Here is an 18658-nt window from a genome sequence, read left to right on the forward strand (position 1 = left end):
GTGCAGGTGTAGGCCATACGGCCCTTCAAGCCAGCACCGATCATCTACATTCAGTACCCCGTTCCTGCCTTTTCCCTATATTCCGTGACTCAGCTATCTTCAACAGCCCTATCTAGCTCTCTCTTGAAAGTTTCCAGAGGACCGGCCCCCACCGCCCTCTGAGGCAGAGAATTCCACACTCACAACTGTGTGAAAAAGTGCAACCTCATCTCCGTTATTTCTAAACTGTGGCCCCTGGTTCTGTACTCCCCTCACATTGTGGCCTCAGTACCGTCCTTGTGCGGTGCTCCTTCCACAGTGGGACACTCTGTCAGTGATGCCCTTCCAGAAATGTAGACACAAAATGCTGGAGTAAAAACTCAGCGGGACAGGCAGCATCTCTGGAGAGAACGTAGCTCTACAATGTACAAGCTCCAACGCCATTGCCATTGCAGGGAATTATTGATCTGCCACCTACATCTCTTGTGTGATCTTCGTTTTGCACATTACTTAATTGGCTTGCAGCACTGAATCTGAAACGGGACGACTGGAAGTAATTTCACAACATATTTTATTTTCCAGCTGAAATCGAATGACATTTCCCTCTGGTGATGTTACTGAACTTCGAAACGCACGACGCAGCACAGAGGCAACGCAGCTCTACAGGCGAGCTGGCAAAGAGCCAACATTGTACTTTGAGGCAGCAACGTGCGAGACTGGCGCTGTCAGAGAAGCAGTGACATTTGTCGGTGCTCAGAGCGATTACTTTGAATTATGACCGTGGGACAGCTGAGCGAGAAGGTCAAATTGTTTTTGACGTTTGTTGCCGGGGTGACAGAGTGCCTCTGCTTTGCGGGTGCGATCCAAGGCTGGCCTTCCCTGGTCTTTGTGCTGAAGGAGGAAGACTACTTCACTGACCTCTGTATCCCTCTGTACAACTCCAGTGATCATGGGCCGAGGAATTCAACTGGTGAGTGACCGGGAATTGTACAGGGGGAGAAGGAAATCGGGGTGTCATTTGAAATGAGAAGCAAGAGTCATCAGATGCTGGAATTTCGGACAAAGCATAAAGTGCTGCAGGAACTTTGGGCATCAGGCAAACTTTATGGAGAGAATGAGCATGTGACGAATGTAGTGGAAGCCTTTTCCCAGACGGTTGTAGATGGGGGGAAGCTTGAAAAGATCGATGGGTGCTGGGCGAAGTCGTTGCTGGATACATTTGAGGATTGTAGGGAGGGGGGGAGATTTATTGACCGGTGGGTGGAGTAATTGACTGGTGAGAAGGAAAATATATACATTTTCATGTAAGGTGAGCAGAGATGTGGAGGAGGGAGATGTACATTCGGAGGCGGTCTAGAGGTAGGATGGTGACGTGAGATATTTTGAAGAGGGGAAATTGATTAAGTTTAGCTTTCGGTTTAGTTTCATTGTTGTCAGGTTTACCGAGGTACAATGGAAACATGTGTTGCTGTCCGCATTTGTTTTGCTATCCCACAAATCAGGCGATACTATACCTAAATATTCAAACGAAAATCAACTTGCAGCTTTATATGGTTTCGGTTACGTCGCAGTTGGAGTATTACACTTGGGGCCGTCAATTCAGCAAGGATGTCGAGACTTTAGAAAGCATTCAGATGAGGGCCATCGGGTTGCTGCTCGAATTAGAGGACATTCGTTACAGGGAGATGTCAGACAGATTTGCATTGTATTCTCTTAAACTCTGGAGGCTGAGGAAAAACCCTGTAGAAGTGTATAAAATCATGAGAGGCACAAATACTTTAGTCAGTCAGAACCTTCAGGGACAGTTTCTCTCCAGCTATTAGAACCATATAACCATATAAGGGGTTGGACAGGCTAGATGCAGGAAGATTGTTCCCGATGTTAGGGAAGTCCAGGACAAGGGGTCATAGCTTAAGGATAAGGGGGAAATCCTTTAAAACCGAGATGAGAAGAACTTTTTTCACACAGAGAGTGGTGAATCTCTGGAACTCTCTGCCACAGAGGATAGTTGAGGCCAGTTCATTGGCTATATTTAAGAGGGAGTTAGATGTGGCCCTTGTGGCTAAGGGGATCAGGAGGTATGGAGAGAAGGCAGGTACGGGACACTGAGTTGGATGATCAGCCATGATCATATTGAATGGAGGTGCAGGCTCGAAGGGCCGAATGGCCTACTCCTGCACCTAATTTCTATGTTTCTATAACAATTACAGCGCGGAAACAGGCCATCTCGACCCTTCTAGACCGTGCCGGACACGTATTCTCCCCTAGTCCCATATAGCTGCGCTCAGGCCATAACCCTCCATTCCTTTCCCGTCCATATAACTATCCAATTTATTTTTAAATGACAAAAACGAACCTGCCTCCACCACCTTCACTGGAAGCTCATTCCACACAGCCACCACTTCTCTGAGTAAAGAAGTTCCCCCTCATGTTACCCCTAAACTTTTGTCCCTTAATTCTCGTCATGTCCCCTTGTTTGCATCTTCCCTCCTCTCAGTGGGAAAAGCTTATCCACGTCAACTCTGTGTATCCCTCTCATCGTTTTAAAGACCTCTATCAAGTCCCCCCTTAACCTTCTGCGCTCCAAAGAATAAATCCCTAACTTGTTCAACCTTTCTCTGTTAATTAGTTGCTGAAACCCAGGCAACATTCTAGTAAATCTCCTCTGTACTCTCTCTATTTTGTTGACATCCTTCCTATAATTAGGCGACCAAAATTGTACACCATACTACAGAATTGGCCTCTACCAATGCCTTGTACATTTTAACATTACATCCCAACTTCTATACTCAATGCTATGATTTATAAAGGCCAGCACACCAAAAGCTTTCTTTACCACCCTATCTACATGAGATTCCACTTTCAGGGAACTGTGCACAGTTATTCCCAGATCCCTCTGTTCACCTGCATTCTTCAATTCCCTACCATTTACTATTTTGATTTGTCCTGCCAAGATGAAGCACCTCACACTTATCAGCATTAAACTGCATCTGCCATCTTTCAGCCCACTCTTCCAACTGGCATAAATCTCTCTGTAGACTTTGAAAATCTACTTCATTATCCACAACCCCGCCTATCTTAGTATCATCGGCATACTTACTAATCCAATTTACCACACCATCATCCAGATCATCGATGTACATGACAAACAACAGTGGACCCAACACAGATCCCTGTGGCACCCCACTCGTCACTGGCCTCCAACCTGACAAACAACCATCCACCATTACTCTCTGGCATCTCCCATTCAGCCACTGTTGAGTCCATCTTGCTATTCCACCATTAATACCCAACAATTGAACCTTCAATAACCAACCTTCCGTGAGGAACCTCGTCAAAGGCCTTACTGAAGTCCATATCTACAACATCCACTGCTTTACCCTCATCAATTTCCCGAGTAACCTCTTCAAACAATTCAAGAAGATTAGTCAAACATGACCTTCCAGGCACAAATCCATGTTGACTGTTCCTAATCAGACCCTGTTTATCCATGCTTATATATATTATCTCTAAGTATCCTTTCCATTAATTTGCCCACCACTGACGTCAAACTAACAGGTCTATAATTGCTAGGTTTACTCTTAGAACCCTTTTTAAACAATGGAACAACATGCGCAGTACGCCAATCCTCCGGCACTATTCCGTTTCTAATGACATTTGAAATATTTTTGTCATGGCCCCTGCTATTTATACACTAACTTCCCTCAATGTCCTAGGGAATATCCTGTCCGTACCTGGAGACTTATCCACTTTTATATTTCTCAAAAGTTTCAGTACTTCCTCTTCTTTGAATCTCATAGTTTCCATAGCTACTCTACTTGTTTCCCTTACCTCACATAATTCAATATCCTTCTCCTTGGTGAATTCCGAAGAAAAGACGTTCATCAATATCTCCCCCATGTTTTTTGTCTCTGCAGATAGCTGTCCAGCTGACTCTCTAATGGACCAATTTTATCCCTCGTTATCCTTTTGCTATTCATATAGCTGTAGAAGCGCTTTGGATTTACTTTCACCTTACTTACCAAAGCAACCTCATATCTTCTTTTAGCTTTTCTAGTTTCTTTCTTAAGATTATTTTTACATTCCTTATACTCTTCAAGCTCCTCATTTACTCCATGCTGCCTATAATTATAGTAGATCTCCCTCTTTTTCCGAACCAAGTGTCCAATTTCCCTTGAAAACCTTTCCAATTTTTACTGTTTCCTATGTACTCTTAAAATTTTACCTTTAAATGTCTTCCATTTCTCTTCCACATCTTCGCATAAAACAAACTGTCCCAATTTACTCCTTTTAAATCCCTTCGCATCTGCTCACAGTTAGCCTTTCTCCAATCAAAAATCTCAACCCTAGGTCCAGTTCTGACCCTCTCCATAATTACATTGAAACTAATGGTATTGTGATCACTGGCCCCGAACTGTTCCCCAACGCATACCTCTGCCACCTGACCCGTCGCATTTCCTAACAGGAGGTCCAGCACCGCCCCTTCTCTAGTAGGTACTTCTATGTATTGCTGCAAAAAACTATCCTGCACACATTTTACAAACTCCAACGCATCGAGCCCATTTACAGAATGTGTTTCCCAGTCTATGTGTGGAAAATTGAAATCTCCCACAATCACTACCTTGTGCTTACTACTAATATCTGCAATCTCCTTACATATTTGCTCTTCCAATTCTCGCTCCCCATTTGGCGATCTATAATACATCCCTATAAGTGTTGCTACCCCTTTCCCATTTCGCAGATCCACCCAAATAGCCTCACTAGACGAGCCCTCTAATCTATCCTGCCAAAGCACTGCTGTAATATCTTCCCTGATAAGCAATGCAACACCTCCACCTCTTGCCCCTCCAATTCTATCACACCTGAATCAACGAATTCCTGGAATATTTAGTTTCCAATCACAGCCCTCCTGCAACCATGTTTCACTGATCGCCACAACATCATACTTCCAGTTGTCAATCCAGGCTCTAAGTTCATCCACCTTTCTTACAATGCTCCTAGCATTAAAATATACACATTTAAGAAACCCACCCTCTCTTATTTTCTGTTTATTGTCTTTTTCTTCTCTCTCCCCTACATTTTGGGTCAGAGTGCTACCATTCTCTGCCCCCTGCCTCACACACTGACTGCTAGCTTTCCCAATTTGAGTCCCTCCCCCCAACCATACTAGTTTAAAGTCTCGCCAGTAGCCTTTGGAAATCTCACCGCCAGGATATTGGTCCCCCTCGAGTTCAAGTGCAACCCGTCCTTTCTGTACAGGTCGCACCTTTCCCAAAAGAGGTCCCAATGATCCGGAAAGTTGAATCCATACCCACTGCACCAGTCCCTCATTCATTCATTTATCCTCCACCTCGCTCCATTCCTACTCTCACTGTCGCGTGGCACAGGCAGTAATCCTGAGATTGTTACCTTTCCAGTCCTTCTCCTTAACTTCTACCTAACTCCCTAAATTCTTCTTTCAGGACCTCTTCTCTTTTTCTACCTATGTCGTTGGTACCTATATGTACCACGACCTCAGGCTCCTGTCCCTCCCATTTCAGGATTTCTTGGACCCGTTCAGACACATCCCTGACCCTGGCACCAGGGAAGCAAACTACCATCCGGGCCTCCTGTCTACGTCCACAGAATCGCTTATCCGACCCCCTGACTATAGCGTCCCCTATTACAATTGCCCTCCTCTTCTTTTCCTTACCCTTCTGAGCAACAGGACCGGTCTTTGTGCCAGAGGCCCGGCCGCTGTCGCTGCCCCCAGGTAGGCTGTCTCCCCCACCCTTACTCAAACATGAGTACTTATTTTCAAGGTGTACAGCCACCGGGGTACTCACCAGTCCCTGCCTCTGCCCATTGCCCTTCCTAACTGTGACCCAGTTTTCTGTCTCCCGTGGTCTTGGAGTGACCACCTCCATGTAACTCCTTTCTATGACCTCCTCGCTCTCCCTGAGCAGACAGTGGTCATCGAGTTGCTGCTCCAGGTTCCTAACCCGGTCCCTTAGGAGCCGCATCTCGACGCACCTGGTGCAGATGTGGACGTCTGGAGGGCCCTCAGACTCCATGACCTGTCATGCAAGTAAATCATCCTACCCCAAACCGAGAACATTTTTGAACTAATATCTATCACATGGTGACCTTCGGACTTTCCTTGATTGGAATTTGCTGGCTTTACGTTGCACTAAGCAGCACTCCCTCATCTTTTATCTCCACACAGTAAATTGATCTATTGTAATCATGTATCTGCTAACTCGATAGCATTCAACTAAAGCTATTCACCGTGCCGAATTACACGTGGGAATAAACTAAACTGAACTGAGTTTGAGTTAAAAAGGCAAAGGTTTATGGATATCCCCGGAGCATATTCTTTACAGATGAGGCGGCGAATGCCCGGAACTCGCTGCCAGTGGCCATGGCGGAGACAGAGTCAATAATGACATTTGAGAGACTTTTGGACGGGCCATTGTGTATGTAGGGACGGGCGCGATATAAATTATGTGCAGGCTGATAAGATTTGGTGTTGGCATTAGAACAGGCAATGTCGGCCGAATGGCCTGATCTGTACTGTACTTCATTCTATATTCTATGCCTCTCCTAATTGTATGTACTTCTGTCAAGTCTCCCTTTCAAATGTACTCCCACTTTTAACCCCACAACGACCTTTTGCTTTACACGCCTCTCTCATCTCCATCGCGCTCCCTCCTCTACAGAGGACTTGTATTCCACTGCATTGCCCTTTCCCCGTACCGCACCTGCGCTGTCCGCCCATCGCTCACTCTCCACCTCTCTCTCATTGTCTCTCTCTCACTCTTTCTCTCAGTGGGCTGTGATCCGCAGGGCGAACGATTCACCCTCATCTTCACCATCGCCGTTTTGACCATGAATATCGCGAGTATTGCCAGCGGGGTTCTGCTGGACAGCTGCGGAATCATGCCAACGCGCTTCCTGGCCAGGTAAGTCACTCTGGGCACCGGGTCAGTGGTTACTGCGCCTTCGCAAAGCCAAGAGGGGGGTGTGCGGAAGCTGTGTGCCTAAGACAAGGTTCTTTAGGAGGATAGCAATATACAATAGACAATAGATGCAGGAGTAGGCCATTTGGCTCTCTCTTGAAAGCATCCAGAAAACCAGTCTCCACCGCCCTCTGAGGCAGAGAATGCCACGGACTCGCCACTCTCAGTGAGAAAAAGTGTTTCCTCTTCTCCGTTCTAAATGGCTTACTCCTCATTCTTAAACTGTGGCCCCTGGTTCTAGACTCATCCAACATCGCGAACATGTTTCCTGCCTCTAGCATGTCCAAGCCCTTAACAATCATATATGTTTCAATGAGATCCACTCTCATCCTTCTAAAGTCCAGAGTGTACAAGCCCAGCTGCTCCATTGTCTCAACATATGACAGTCCCGCCAACCCGGGAATTAACCTTGTAAATCTACGCTGCTCTCCCTCAATAGCAAGAATGTCCTTCCTCAAATTAGGGGACCAAAACTGCACACATTACTCCAGGTGTGGTCTCACTAGGGCTCTGTACAACTGCAAAAGGAACTGTTTGCTCCTATATTCGATTCCTCTTGTTATAAAGGGCAACATGCCATTCGCTTTCTTCACTGCCTGCTGTACCTGCATGCTTACTTTCATAGACTGATGTACAAGGACACCCAGATCCCGTTGTACTTCCCCTTTTCCCAACTTGATGCCATTTAGATAGTAATCTGCCTTCCTGTTTTTGTTACCAAAGTGGACAACCTCACATTTATCCGCATTAAACTTCATCTGCCATGCATCTGCCCACTCCCCCAACCTGCCCTAGTCACCCTGCATTCTCATAGCATCCTCCTCACAGTTCACACTTCTACTCAGCTTTGTGTCATCTGCAAAATTGCTAATGTTACTTCGAATCCCTTCCGTCAAATCATTGATGTATATTGTAAATAACTGTTGTCCCAGCACCGAGCCTTGCGGTACCCCACTAATCACCACCTGCCATTCTGAAAGGGATCAGTTAATCCCTACTTTTTGTTTCCTGTCTGCCAAACACTTCTCTATCCATGTCTGCACTCTACATCCAATACAATGTGCCCTAATTATGCCCATTAATCTCCTATGTGGGACCTTATCAAACGCTTTCAGAAAGTCCAGGTACACTACATCAACTGGCTCTTCCTTGTCCATTTTCCTAGTTATATCTTCAATACATTCCAGAAGATTAGTCAAGCATGATTTCCCCTTCGTAAATCCACGCTGACTTGGACCGATCCTGTTACTGCTATCCAAATGTGCGGTTATCTCATCTTTTATAATTGACTCCAGCATCTTCCCCACTACCGATCAGGCTAATTGGTCAATAATTCCCTATTTTCTCTCTTCCGACTTTCTTAGCACTTGTGATAACATTAGCTGTCCTCCAATCCACAGGAACTTTTCCTAAGTTTATAGAACATAAGAAAATTATGACCGATGCATCCACGATTTCCAGAGACACTTCCTTAAGTACCCTGAGATGCAGACCATCAGGCCCTGGGGATTTAGCAGCCTTCAGTCCCATCAGTCTATCCAACACCATTTCGTGCCTAAGATAGATTTCCTTCAGTTCCTCTGTCACTCCAGCTCCATTGGCCACTACCATATCAGGAAGATTGCCTAGGACATTGAGGGAAGTTAGTGTAGAAATAGCCGGGGCTATGACAGAAATATTTCAAATGTCATTAGAAACGGGAATAGTCCCCGAGGATTGGCGTACTGCGCAAGTTGTCCCATTGTTTAAAAATGGTTCTAAGAGTAAACCTAGCAATTATAGACCTGTTAGTTTGACTTCAGTGGTGGGAAAATTAATGGAAAAGATACTTAGAGATAATATATATAAGCATCTGGATAAACAGGGTCTGGTTAGGAACAGTCAACATGGATTTGTGCCTGGAAGGTCATGTTTGACTAATCTTCTTGACATTTTTGGAGAGGTTACTAGGGAAATTGACGAGGGTAAAGCAGTGGATGTTGTCTATATGGACTTTAGTAAGGCCTTTGACAAGGTTCCTCATGGAAGGTTGGTTAAGAAGGTTCAACTGTTGGGTATATATGCAGGAATAGCAAGATGGATTCAACAGTGGCTGAATGGGAGAAGCCAGATGGATAATGGTGGATGGCTGTTTATCGGGTTGGAGCCAGGTGACTAGTGGGGTGCCTCATGGATCTGTGTTGGGTCCTTTGTTGTTTGTCATGTACATCAATGATCTGGATGAAGGTGTGGTAAATTGGATTAGTAAGTATGCAGATGATACCAAGATAGGGGGTGTTGTGGGATAATGAAGAGAATTTCCAAAGTCTACAGAGTGATTTAGGCCATTTGGAAAAATGGGCTGAAAGATGGCAGATGGAGTTTAATGCTGATAAATGTGAGGTGCTACACCTTGGCAGGACAAATCAAAATAGGACGTAAATGGTAAATGGTAGGGAATTGAAGAATACAGTTGAACAGGGGGATCTGGGTATAACCGTGCATAGTTCCTTGAAGGTGGAATCTCATATAGATAGGGTGGTAAAGAAAGCTTTTGGTATGCTAGCCTTTATAATTCAGAGCATTGAGTATAGAAGCTGGGATGTAATGGTAAAATTGTACAAGGCAGTGGTGAGAGCAAATCTGGAGTATGGTGTACGATTTTGGTCGCCCAATTATAGGAAGGATGTCAACACAATAGAGAGAGTACAGAGGAGATTTACTAGAATGTTGCCTGGGTTTCAGCAACTAAGTTACAGAGAAAGGTTGAACAAGTTAGTGCTTTATTCTTTGGAGCGCAGAAGGTTAAGGGGGGGACTTGATAGAGGTCTTTAAAATGATGAGAGGGATAGACAGATTTGATGTGGACACGCTTTTCCCTTTGAGAATAGGGGAGATTCAAACAAGAGGACATGACTTCAGAATTAAGGGACATAAGTTTAGGGGTAATATGAGGGGGAACTTATTTACTCAGAGAGTGGTAGCGGTGTGGAATGAGCTTCCAGTGGAAGTGGTGGAGGCAGGTTCATTGGTATCATTTAAAAATAAATTAGATAGGCATATGGATGAGAAGGGAATGGAGGGTTATGGTATGAGTGCAGGCAGGTGGGACTAAGGGGGGAAAAAAATGTTCGGCACGGACTTGTAGGGCCGAGATGGCCTGTTTCCGTGCTGTAATTGTTATATGGTTATATGGTTATTGTTTGTGTCCTCCTTAATGAAGACACATCCAAAGTACCTTTTCAACTCATCTGCCATTTCCTTGTTCCCCATAATAAATTCACCTTTTTCGGTCTTCAATGGTCCAACTTTGGTCGTAACTAATTTTTTCCTCTTCACATACCTAAAAAAACTTTTACTATCCTGCTTTATATTTTTGGCTAGCTTACCTTTATACCTCATCTTTTCTCCCCGTATTGTCTTTTTGGTTATCTTCTGTTGTTCATTAAACATTACCCAATCCTCTTGCTTCCCGCTCATCTTTGCTACGTTGTATTTCTTCGCTTTAATGTTTATACTGTCCCTGACGTCCCTTGTCAGCCATGGTCGTCCCTCTCTCTCCTTGGAATCTTTCTTCCTCCTAGGAATGAACTGATCCTGCACCTTCTGTATTGTTCCTAGAAGCACCTACCATTTTTGTTCCACTGTGATCCCTGCTAGTGTGTCTTTCCAGTCAACTTTGGCCAGCTCCTCCCACGTGGCCCCATAGTCCCCTTTATTCAACTGTAACACTGACACCTCCTTCTCCCTCTCCGATTGTAGACTAAACCTGACCATGTTATGGTCCCTGCCTCTTAATGGCTCATTAACCTCGAGGTCCATTATCAAATCCGGTTCATTACAAAGCCCTAAATCCAGAATTGCCTTCTCCCTGGTAGGTTCCAATACAACCTGTTCAAATAATCCATCACGACTGCACTCTACACAGTCCCTTTCTTGGGGTCCAGTACCAACTTGATTTTCCCAGTCTAAATGCATGTTGAAATCTCCCAGAACAACCACAGCATTACTTTTACTACATGCCAATTTTAACTCCTGATTCAACTTGTGCCCTATGTCCAGGCGACTGTTTGGGAGGCTGTAGATTAGTCCCATAAGGGTATTTTTACCCTTACAATTTCTTAGTTCCATCCATACTGACTCCACATCCTCTTTCAAAGTCACCTCTTGAAAAGGACTGAATTTAATTCCTCGCCAACAGGGCAACCCCGCCCCCTCTACCTCTACCCACCTGTCTGTTCTTTCGATAGACATAAAACGCTGGCGTAACTCAGCCGGACAGGCAGCATCTCTGGGGAGAAGGAATAGGTGACGTTTCGGGTCGAAAACCTTCTTCAGACTAGGAGGATATTTAGGAGGATATGCCCTGAGTCACGTTGCCCCACGTGTTCCGGCAGGGAGGTTTAGCAAGCTTCGTAGTGCAATAGGCTAAGAGCATGTGACGATATAACATCATGATGGGATTAGAAGTGACTCATATACATGATTTTCTCCGATGTTTTACACTGGAGTCCGAAAATAGATGGCATTGATTTAAGATGACAGGAAAGACATTTAGCAGGAACATGAGGGGCAAGTCTTTCTCACATATGGTACAGGGCACGTGACATTAGGTAGTGGTTGACGCTGATGCAATAACCAGGTGTACATCTCTTACTGGAGAGCGATTACAATAAGACCTTACCGCCATTAAAAAAAGCAACATAATTAGACCATTCGGCCCATCGAGACCAGCCATTCGATCATGGCTGATTTTTTTTAATCCTTCATAAAGCCATTCACCTGCCTTCTCCCCGTAATATTTTACGTCCTTGCTCATCAGGAACCTATCGTTCTCCGGTTTAAAAAATGCACAATGACATCACTTCCACAACCGTGTGTGTGGCAAAGAATGACGTGATTCACCACCATCTGGCTAATTTTACTTCGGAGTCACGTGAGTGATTCCGTGAAGACCCCAGCCCAGTGCGCAGGTGCGGCCATTATCGCACAGCTGTGCAACACGCGGCCAGCGGGAGTCGGGCGCTCCCGCAAACCAAGGAACGTGAGGTAAGTACTTACCTTAATCGGGCCTTGTGGTTTTTTGCTCCAGGGGGAGCAAAGCAGCAGAGGAAGCGGCCCCCGTTCGACTCCAGCGAAGGAGCCGACAGTGGAGGGGGAAAGGCGCAAACGGGACCGCACACGCTGCGGACCGCTGACAGGGAGCTGCGCTGATGCCGGTCCGCTGAACAGCTGTTTGGTTAACAGCAGCGGACCGGAGGGAAATTTAAAAACCCGACCGGCAGCCCTGCAGACTCCTGACAAGGAGAATCGCCGCCCGGGAACCGCTACAATGCCGCCTGAAAAACGGCAGGCAGCCTCTACATACAGGTAAGACAAAAACCTTACCAAAATTACAGGTTCTACAGGAACCAACTTCCTCCAACACTGGAACAGGCTGGAGACAGCAAAAACAAGTATGTCTGTCTCCCCAAGCCAGAGGAGGTCATGGAGTTCACCTCCAGGGAAAACGAGGGGCACTGGCTGAATGCCAAGGGAGCTGACACTCCTACCCCAGTGCTATTGCACTAGCCATCTCCCTTGTCGAGGGATTGATGCAACAATGGAGTTTGAGCTATGCCTCCTCCAATTTATAGCACACCCTTTTGCTCCCTCTTTTGAGGCTAGCTAAGGAGGCCAGGGCTGGGCTGGCTTAAACGCTGGGCAGGCGGACGAGAACAGCAGTATGCCAGGGGAGCAGGATCAGGAAGAGCTACTGGGTGTCGTGGGCTCCTAACAGAGGGTCAAGATGTCACAGCCTTTGCTCGTTTTTTCCACGGATCATACTCACCTGGCAGGCGAGACGCCATGATCACCAAGGTGGTTCTCCCAGGATGAGACTATCCCGTTGCACTACGAGTGTGCTGACGCCTAAGATGTTCCCAAATTTGGGATACTCGACTGACATTTGTGCATATAAGACCTGCCCGCAACCCCAAATATACGGGGCTATGCAACCGCTGCTGCGGGAAGAGAGGCAGGTTTCTGTGCGCCTCATGAGGGCAGGCCATGGAACGAGCAGGACATCGCATCCAACACCCAGCTGGCAGCACCACTCGGCATCCATCAGCAAATATCGAACAAGGACTGGTGAAAGCCTGGCAACCGCTTCAAATTACCCCCAAAGTTCTTTTTAGACAGGGGCCCAGAGCGGAGCCGTGGGAAAATGCGCCGCCCCACCGACAGCACCAGCATACCAGCAAAACTAAGCCTTCATGAAAAAACAATAAACATGGAGGTAGGTAGTCTGGTTCCTCCCAGTTTACACTAAATAAGGGTGTTCTACTAACTGCGGGGGGGGGGGGGGGGGCATTTACACTTGTTGATAAAGCATGGGTGCTGTCACAAATAACTAATATATACTCAACATTATTAGTGGATATAAACTTGAATTCAAATTGGGCATATTACCGCCAGTTCAGCAATGCGCCCAAAGGGCATTTTCTCCCTCTAAGAAAGAGAAGTGAGAAGGTCAAGCTGAACTAGAAAGGCTCATTACTAAATGGATCATGGGAGTAAACATGAACCATTGGAATTTGTATCGAATATATTCACTAAAACTACAAAAGATGGTGAATGTAACATCATCATTGATCTAATATCACTAAATAAATCTGTTGAGTATATACACTTTAAGATGGAGACGGGTTTTGTCACTGCCAGCCATCTGATCTCCAAAGGATACCTTATGGCGAGCATTGATATGGAAGATGCAAACTATCTTATACCCATACACTAGGATCATTGTAGATACCTAAAAAATTTTTTACCTGGATAATGGATATCCCGGTTAGGGCAACAATGGGAGTATAGAGCATTCCCAATGGTCTAACCTCAGCCCTAAACTATTATAAATATTAAAAATAGCCATGAAAATATTAAGAAAACAAGCAATGCATTTCGTTGTCTCTGTACTATACACTGACAATGACAATTAAAATAGTAAGATTAAACGAGAACTTACCAGTTTGAAGTTTGATCTGTATTTTATGAGGAGTTACGATGAGGGATTACGTGAAGAAGCCCGCTCAGGGCGCAGGTGCGGCATGCTTCCAAGCAGCGGTGTGGAATCACAGACAGACACGTATTTGAAGTAACATAGTAAAGAACAAAGAGACATCAGTTTATCGGTTTGATCCATGTAATGAGGGTGGGAGCGAGGGCACGTAATCCCTCATCGTAACTCCTCATAAAATACAGATCAAACTTCAAACTGGTAAGTTCTCGTTTAATCTTACTATTTTACTTCGGAGTCACGTGAGTGACTTCGTGAAGATTTCAAAGCTCTGTGATTTCAAACCGTGTAACAGTTTTATACACTCACTACCGAAAGCTCTTGAGGAAGGAAGTGTTATTGTAATCAACCAATGAATCTGTTTTGAAAACAAAACGGTATTTATTAACAATAACAAAAGAAAAATAGCTCCCCCGGGCTTTAAATTAAACATTTGCAGTTTCTAAAATGCTGACTGCAAATATATCAGGTTCCACCCACGGCTTATTATAAAATGTTCGGAATGTGGCTTCCCGTGACCATCCTGCTTTCTTGAGGATTAAGTCCACAGGCACATCCATTCTGGCCGCCGATGATGTGGATGCTGCCCTGGTGGAATGAGATTTAAATAGATTAATGTTAATTCCAGCAGCTTCCAAAACCTGTTTCAACCACCTTGAAATGGTTTGACTTGTTACCCTGCCATGTGGTTTCCTGTGGCTGACCCATAAGGCTCTCTCACTTCCTCTGATGTTATGGGTAGTGTCTATGTAAATATTTATGTGGGTCACCACACACAATCGTGGCTCTAGTGGGTATGCCCGGAATGCCACTAGCGTGTTGGATGTTCCTGGCCTGGACTGTTTTATCAGACCTTGAATAGTGAATGTGATCTGATCCGATGTAGTGTCCATGTTGTCCAGTCGAAGTTTATGTAAGGACTGGACCCTCTGTGCAGATACTAGCGCCATGAGCATGAGTGTTTTTAAAGTCAACTGCTCTAAGCTGAGAGATCTAGCTGGTGGTCTGTCCCGAAGGTATGTTAGTACAATACTGACATCCCAGATTTTTGTATATCTAGGGGTGGGGGGCTTGCTGTTAAATATGCCCCTCATCAGTTTTACCACCAGCGGATGGGCTCCCATGGCCTGATGTCCCGCAGGTTTGAGGTAATTTGAAAGAGCACTACGTGCCGTGTTGATGGCACTGTAGCTCAAATCTTCACGATGATGTAAGTCTGCCAGGAATTCCAGAACATCCACTACTGTGGCTGTTTTATAAGCAATCCCGGTTTTCTGGCAGTACGTTTCCCATTTTCTGATGCAGGTTAGGTACTGCCTCTTCGTGGATATCCGTAGGGATGCTGACATGGTGGCGATGGTTTGTTCCGATAGCCCCAGATCCAGGTAAGGGAGGTTTAAAATCTGCAACCCAGGAGATTCATATCTTTGTGGCATGGGGAAGCTGATGCCTGATACTGGGTGAGTCAGTAACCCTGGATGACTGGGGAATACCATAGGTGTTTCCACCACCATGTCCTGGAGAATTGGGAACCATGGCTGTGTAGGCCAGTCGGGCACCACCAAAACTCCAGACGCTGAATCCGTCTGGATTTTTCGAAGCACCCGACTAATGAGGCAGAAGGGGGAAAAGCATAAAACCAAACTTTCCCCAATCTAACGTAAAAGCGTCTACCGCTGCTGCTGCCTCCGGATCTGGTTCCCACGCGACATAGACTGGTAGTTGGTGATTCAGTCTTGATGCAAATAAATCTATATCTGGCTTCCCATATTGCTTTACAATTTTAGCAAATGTTTTAGGATTTAACATCCATTCGATGTTATCATTGAATTTCCGTGACCTGGTGTCCGCCACTATGTTTAGCTTACCTGGTAGATAGGTAGCTGAAAGCCAAATATGTCTTTCGACACACCATTGCCAAATCATATTAACCAATTTGTCGCATGATAAAGATTTGATGCCGCCCATATGGTTAATATAAGCCACCACCGTTGTATTATCTATTTCTAATCTAACATGCAAGTGACGCATATCAGACGCATATGCTTTCAAACCATAAAAGGCGCCCAACATTTCCAAAGTGTTAATGCCCAGTGTGTGTAGTAACGATGTTTGTGAATTGGTCCATCTGTTACCTGTGCTGGATATGGAGTTTAGTTGCTCCCCAGCCTTGAGCACTAGCATCGGCTTGGAGTACTAACGTAGGATTAGTGATAACTATAGGCCTATAACCGTGCCAACTATATTGAATCCACCACTGTAGCTCTGCTATTGCTTCAGGGGGTATAGTCATGATCCGATCATAATGACCTCTGTGCCATTTTAATGCTATTATCTTTGCTCTTTGCAAATTTTGATAGTGCAAAGGTCCAAATTGGATAGCTGGAAATGCTGCTACCATTTTGCCAATTACTGCTGCCACTTGTCGAATAGTTGGCTTTCTCTTTATTTTTAAGTTTTCACATGATTGTGTTAATGCAATCATTTTTTCCCTTGGCATGGTAATCGTCATTTGGACTGAGTTAATTGTGAACCCCAAGTAGTCCATAATTGTGGATGGATTTAACTTGGATTTATCTGGATGTAAGACAAAGCCTAGAGTTTCTAGGAGCTGTTTTGTAGCTGATACTGCTGCTACAGCCAATTACATAGTTTTCCCAACTATGAGGATGTCGTCCAAATATGCCATGACTATATGGTTTTGTTTCCTTAACATTGCCATGGCTGGCTTCAATATTTTAGTGAATAGTCTTGGAGCTGAAGTAAGCCCATTAGGCAGTGCTTTATACTGCCAAAGCTCCCCCATCCAGATAAATTTAAGATATCTGCTATAATCTTTATGTATCGGTACTAGATAGTAAGCATCTTTGAGATCGATGCTGGCCATATAGTATCCTTTGAAAATCAATTGTCTAGCAGTCGCAAATGTTTCCATTTTGAAATGTATATACTTAACAAACACATTCAAGGATGTTAAGTCAATGATGATGCGACATCCACCATCCTTTTTACATTTAGTAAATATGTTGGAAACAAATTCCAAGGGCTCATGAATAGTTTTTTCCTATGACCCCTTTGTTTATTAGCCTTACCAGTTCAGCTTGTCCCTCCAGTTGTTGTTTGTTGGAGAGTACAAATGTCCTCTCAGGCATGTGTTGAACTGGCGGTATATTCGAAATAAACTCTATTTTATAACCTTGAATACTATTAAGTATATATTTATCATCTGTGATGACCTCCTCCCCCATGCTTTTTTAAATAAGTGTAACCTTCCCCTTGTTAGTAATTCACCCTTATTCTCAATATGCGGGTAGGAACCAGATCCACCTACCTCCATGGTTATTGGCGGGGTTGAGGTTTTCTCTTTTTGGATGTTTTCTGTCGACGAGCTGGCGATGTTGGGGGGAGGCGCATTTTCCAGGGGGTCCGCTGCAGGCCCTGACCTAAAAAAGGTTTCTGGGGATAGTGCGGCCCCAAGCTTTGACCAGTCGCATATGGATGATGCCGACTGGTGGATGCAGCGGTGTGCTGCCGCCTTGGTGTTATGAAGAGCTTCGGTATAGGTGCTGGTGGTGTTGCCCTCATGAGGCTAAAGGTTTTTGAAGCCTCCTCCATTTCTTTCAGTTGTTTATTTAAGTCTTTTCCAAAAAGAAATGAGTCGGTCTCTACAGTGGGAGCTTTGCACAATCCTGCAAATTTAGGATTCAGTGCCGGCCTAATGTTATCTCTCCTGAGACTGTTCAGCTCGTATTGCGTGGTGCACATGAGCGCCAAGACATCCTGTTGATGAGCTGTCATTTCTGTGGTCTCGACTCCCCGTGCGTATGTTGTTATCGCCGCCGTCAGGAGGCGCAGTACGCGCTGGAGTTTGACCTCCTGTGTGCGAATAGGTCCACCCACGTTACCCCATATCTGAGGGTTGAGGCTCTTGACCTTCAGGGCTTCACAGTTATCCGGGGCGATGTGCTCGTCCAGCACTTGGGCGAGCACCTTGTGGTCCTGCAATAAGCTTGTTGGATAGATGATTTATACTTGCAGCCATTCTAGGCTGCAGTGGTGCTCCAAACCGTGGGGTAGCAACGAATCGGGTTATACCCCTAGCAGCTCTTCCTGCACACCCTGCTCTTTGTCGGTACCTTCCGCCTGCCCCATAATCAGACCAGCCTGCTCCTGGTCACCGATGCTGACCTCCCAGTCCTGGTCCGAGGTCGCAAAGGGGGGTGCCGGACTCAGCACCATGGAGGGGGCGCCTGTCCTGTCTAACCGAGAGCGCTGCTGCTCCCGGTAGACCATTCCCTCCAGCAGCTGCATGATGCAGCTTAAGCGGTGTCTCTCCCCTACCATTGGGGGTGGACACGTCCTCCTTGGACGATACGGAACGACCGATGGTTAGACTTTTACGGGTGGCTTTCCCAGCCCGCCTGTGTAGGCTCTGGCGTGACAGGGCCCGGCTCGGTCTGAGGAATCTCAAACCGCTGTTCCAGCGGTAGTGCCGCTGGCTGCTGCCCCGCTGGAATAGACTCCTCTGGCGGAGTTAAAGCTCGGGCAGCTCTAGTCGCGAGTTTCTTACGTTGGGACATGTTTTCCTGAAACAAAACCAACTCCTACTCGCTCCGTTCCCAACGCACCCTTCACTTACCTGAAAGTG

At 45.6% G+C, this 18658-nt stretch overlaps 1 protein-coding gene across 1 annotated transcript in view; it reads left to right on the plus strand.

The window, feature by feature from the left end:
• The first annotated feature begins 585 nt into the window (after window positions 1-585).
• The window catches only part of LOC129710484 (equilibrative nucleobase transporter 1-like), a 54929-nt gene continuing 36856 nt past the window's right edge, over window positions 586-18658 (plus strand). Inside the window, exons 1-2 of the mRNA XM_055657438.1 lie at window positions 586-953; window positions 6678-6920. Coding sequence (XP_055513413.1) covers window positions 754-953; window positions 6678-6920 — 443 coding nt within the window. The 5' untranslated portion in view covers window positions 586-753. The remainder of the gene's footprint in view (window positions 954-6677; window positions 6921-18658) is intronic.

Source organism: Leucoraja erinacea, chromosome 28 (assembly GCF_028641065.1).
Source record: "Leucoraja erinacea ecotype New England chromosome 28, Leri_hhj_1, whole genome shotgun sequence".
In the NCBI taxonomy this organism is placed as follows: Eukaryota; Metazoa; Chordata; class Chondrichthyes; order Rajiformes; family Rajidae; genus Leucoraja; species Leucoraja erinaceus.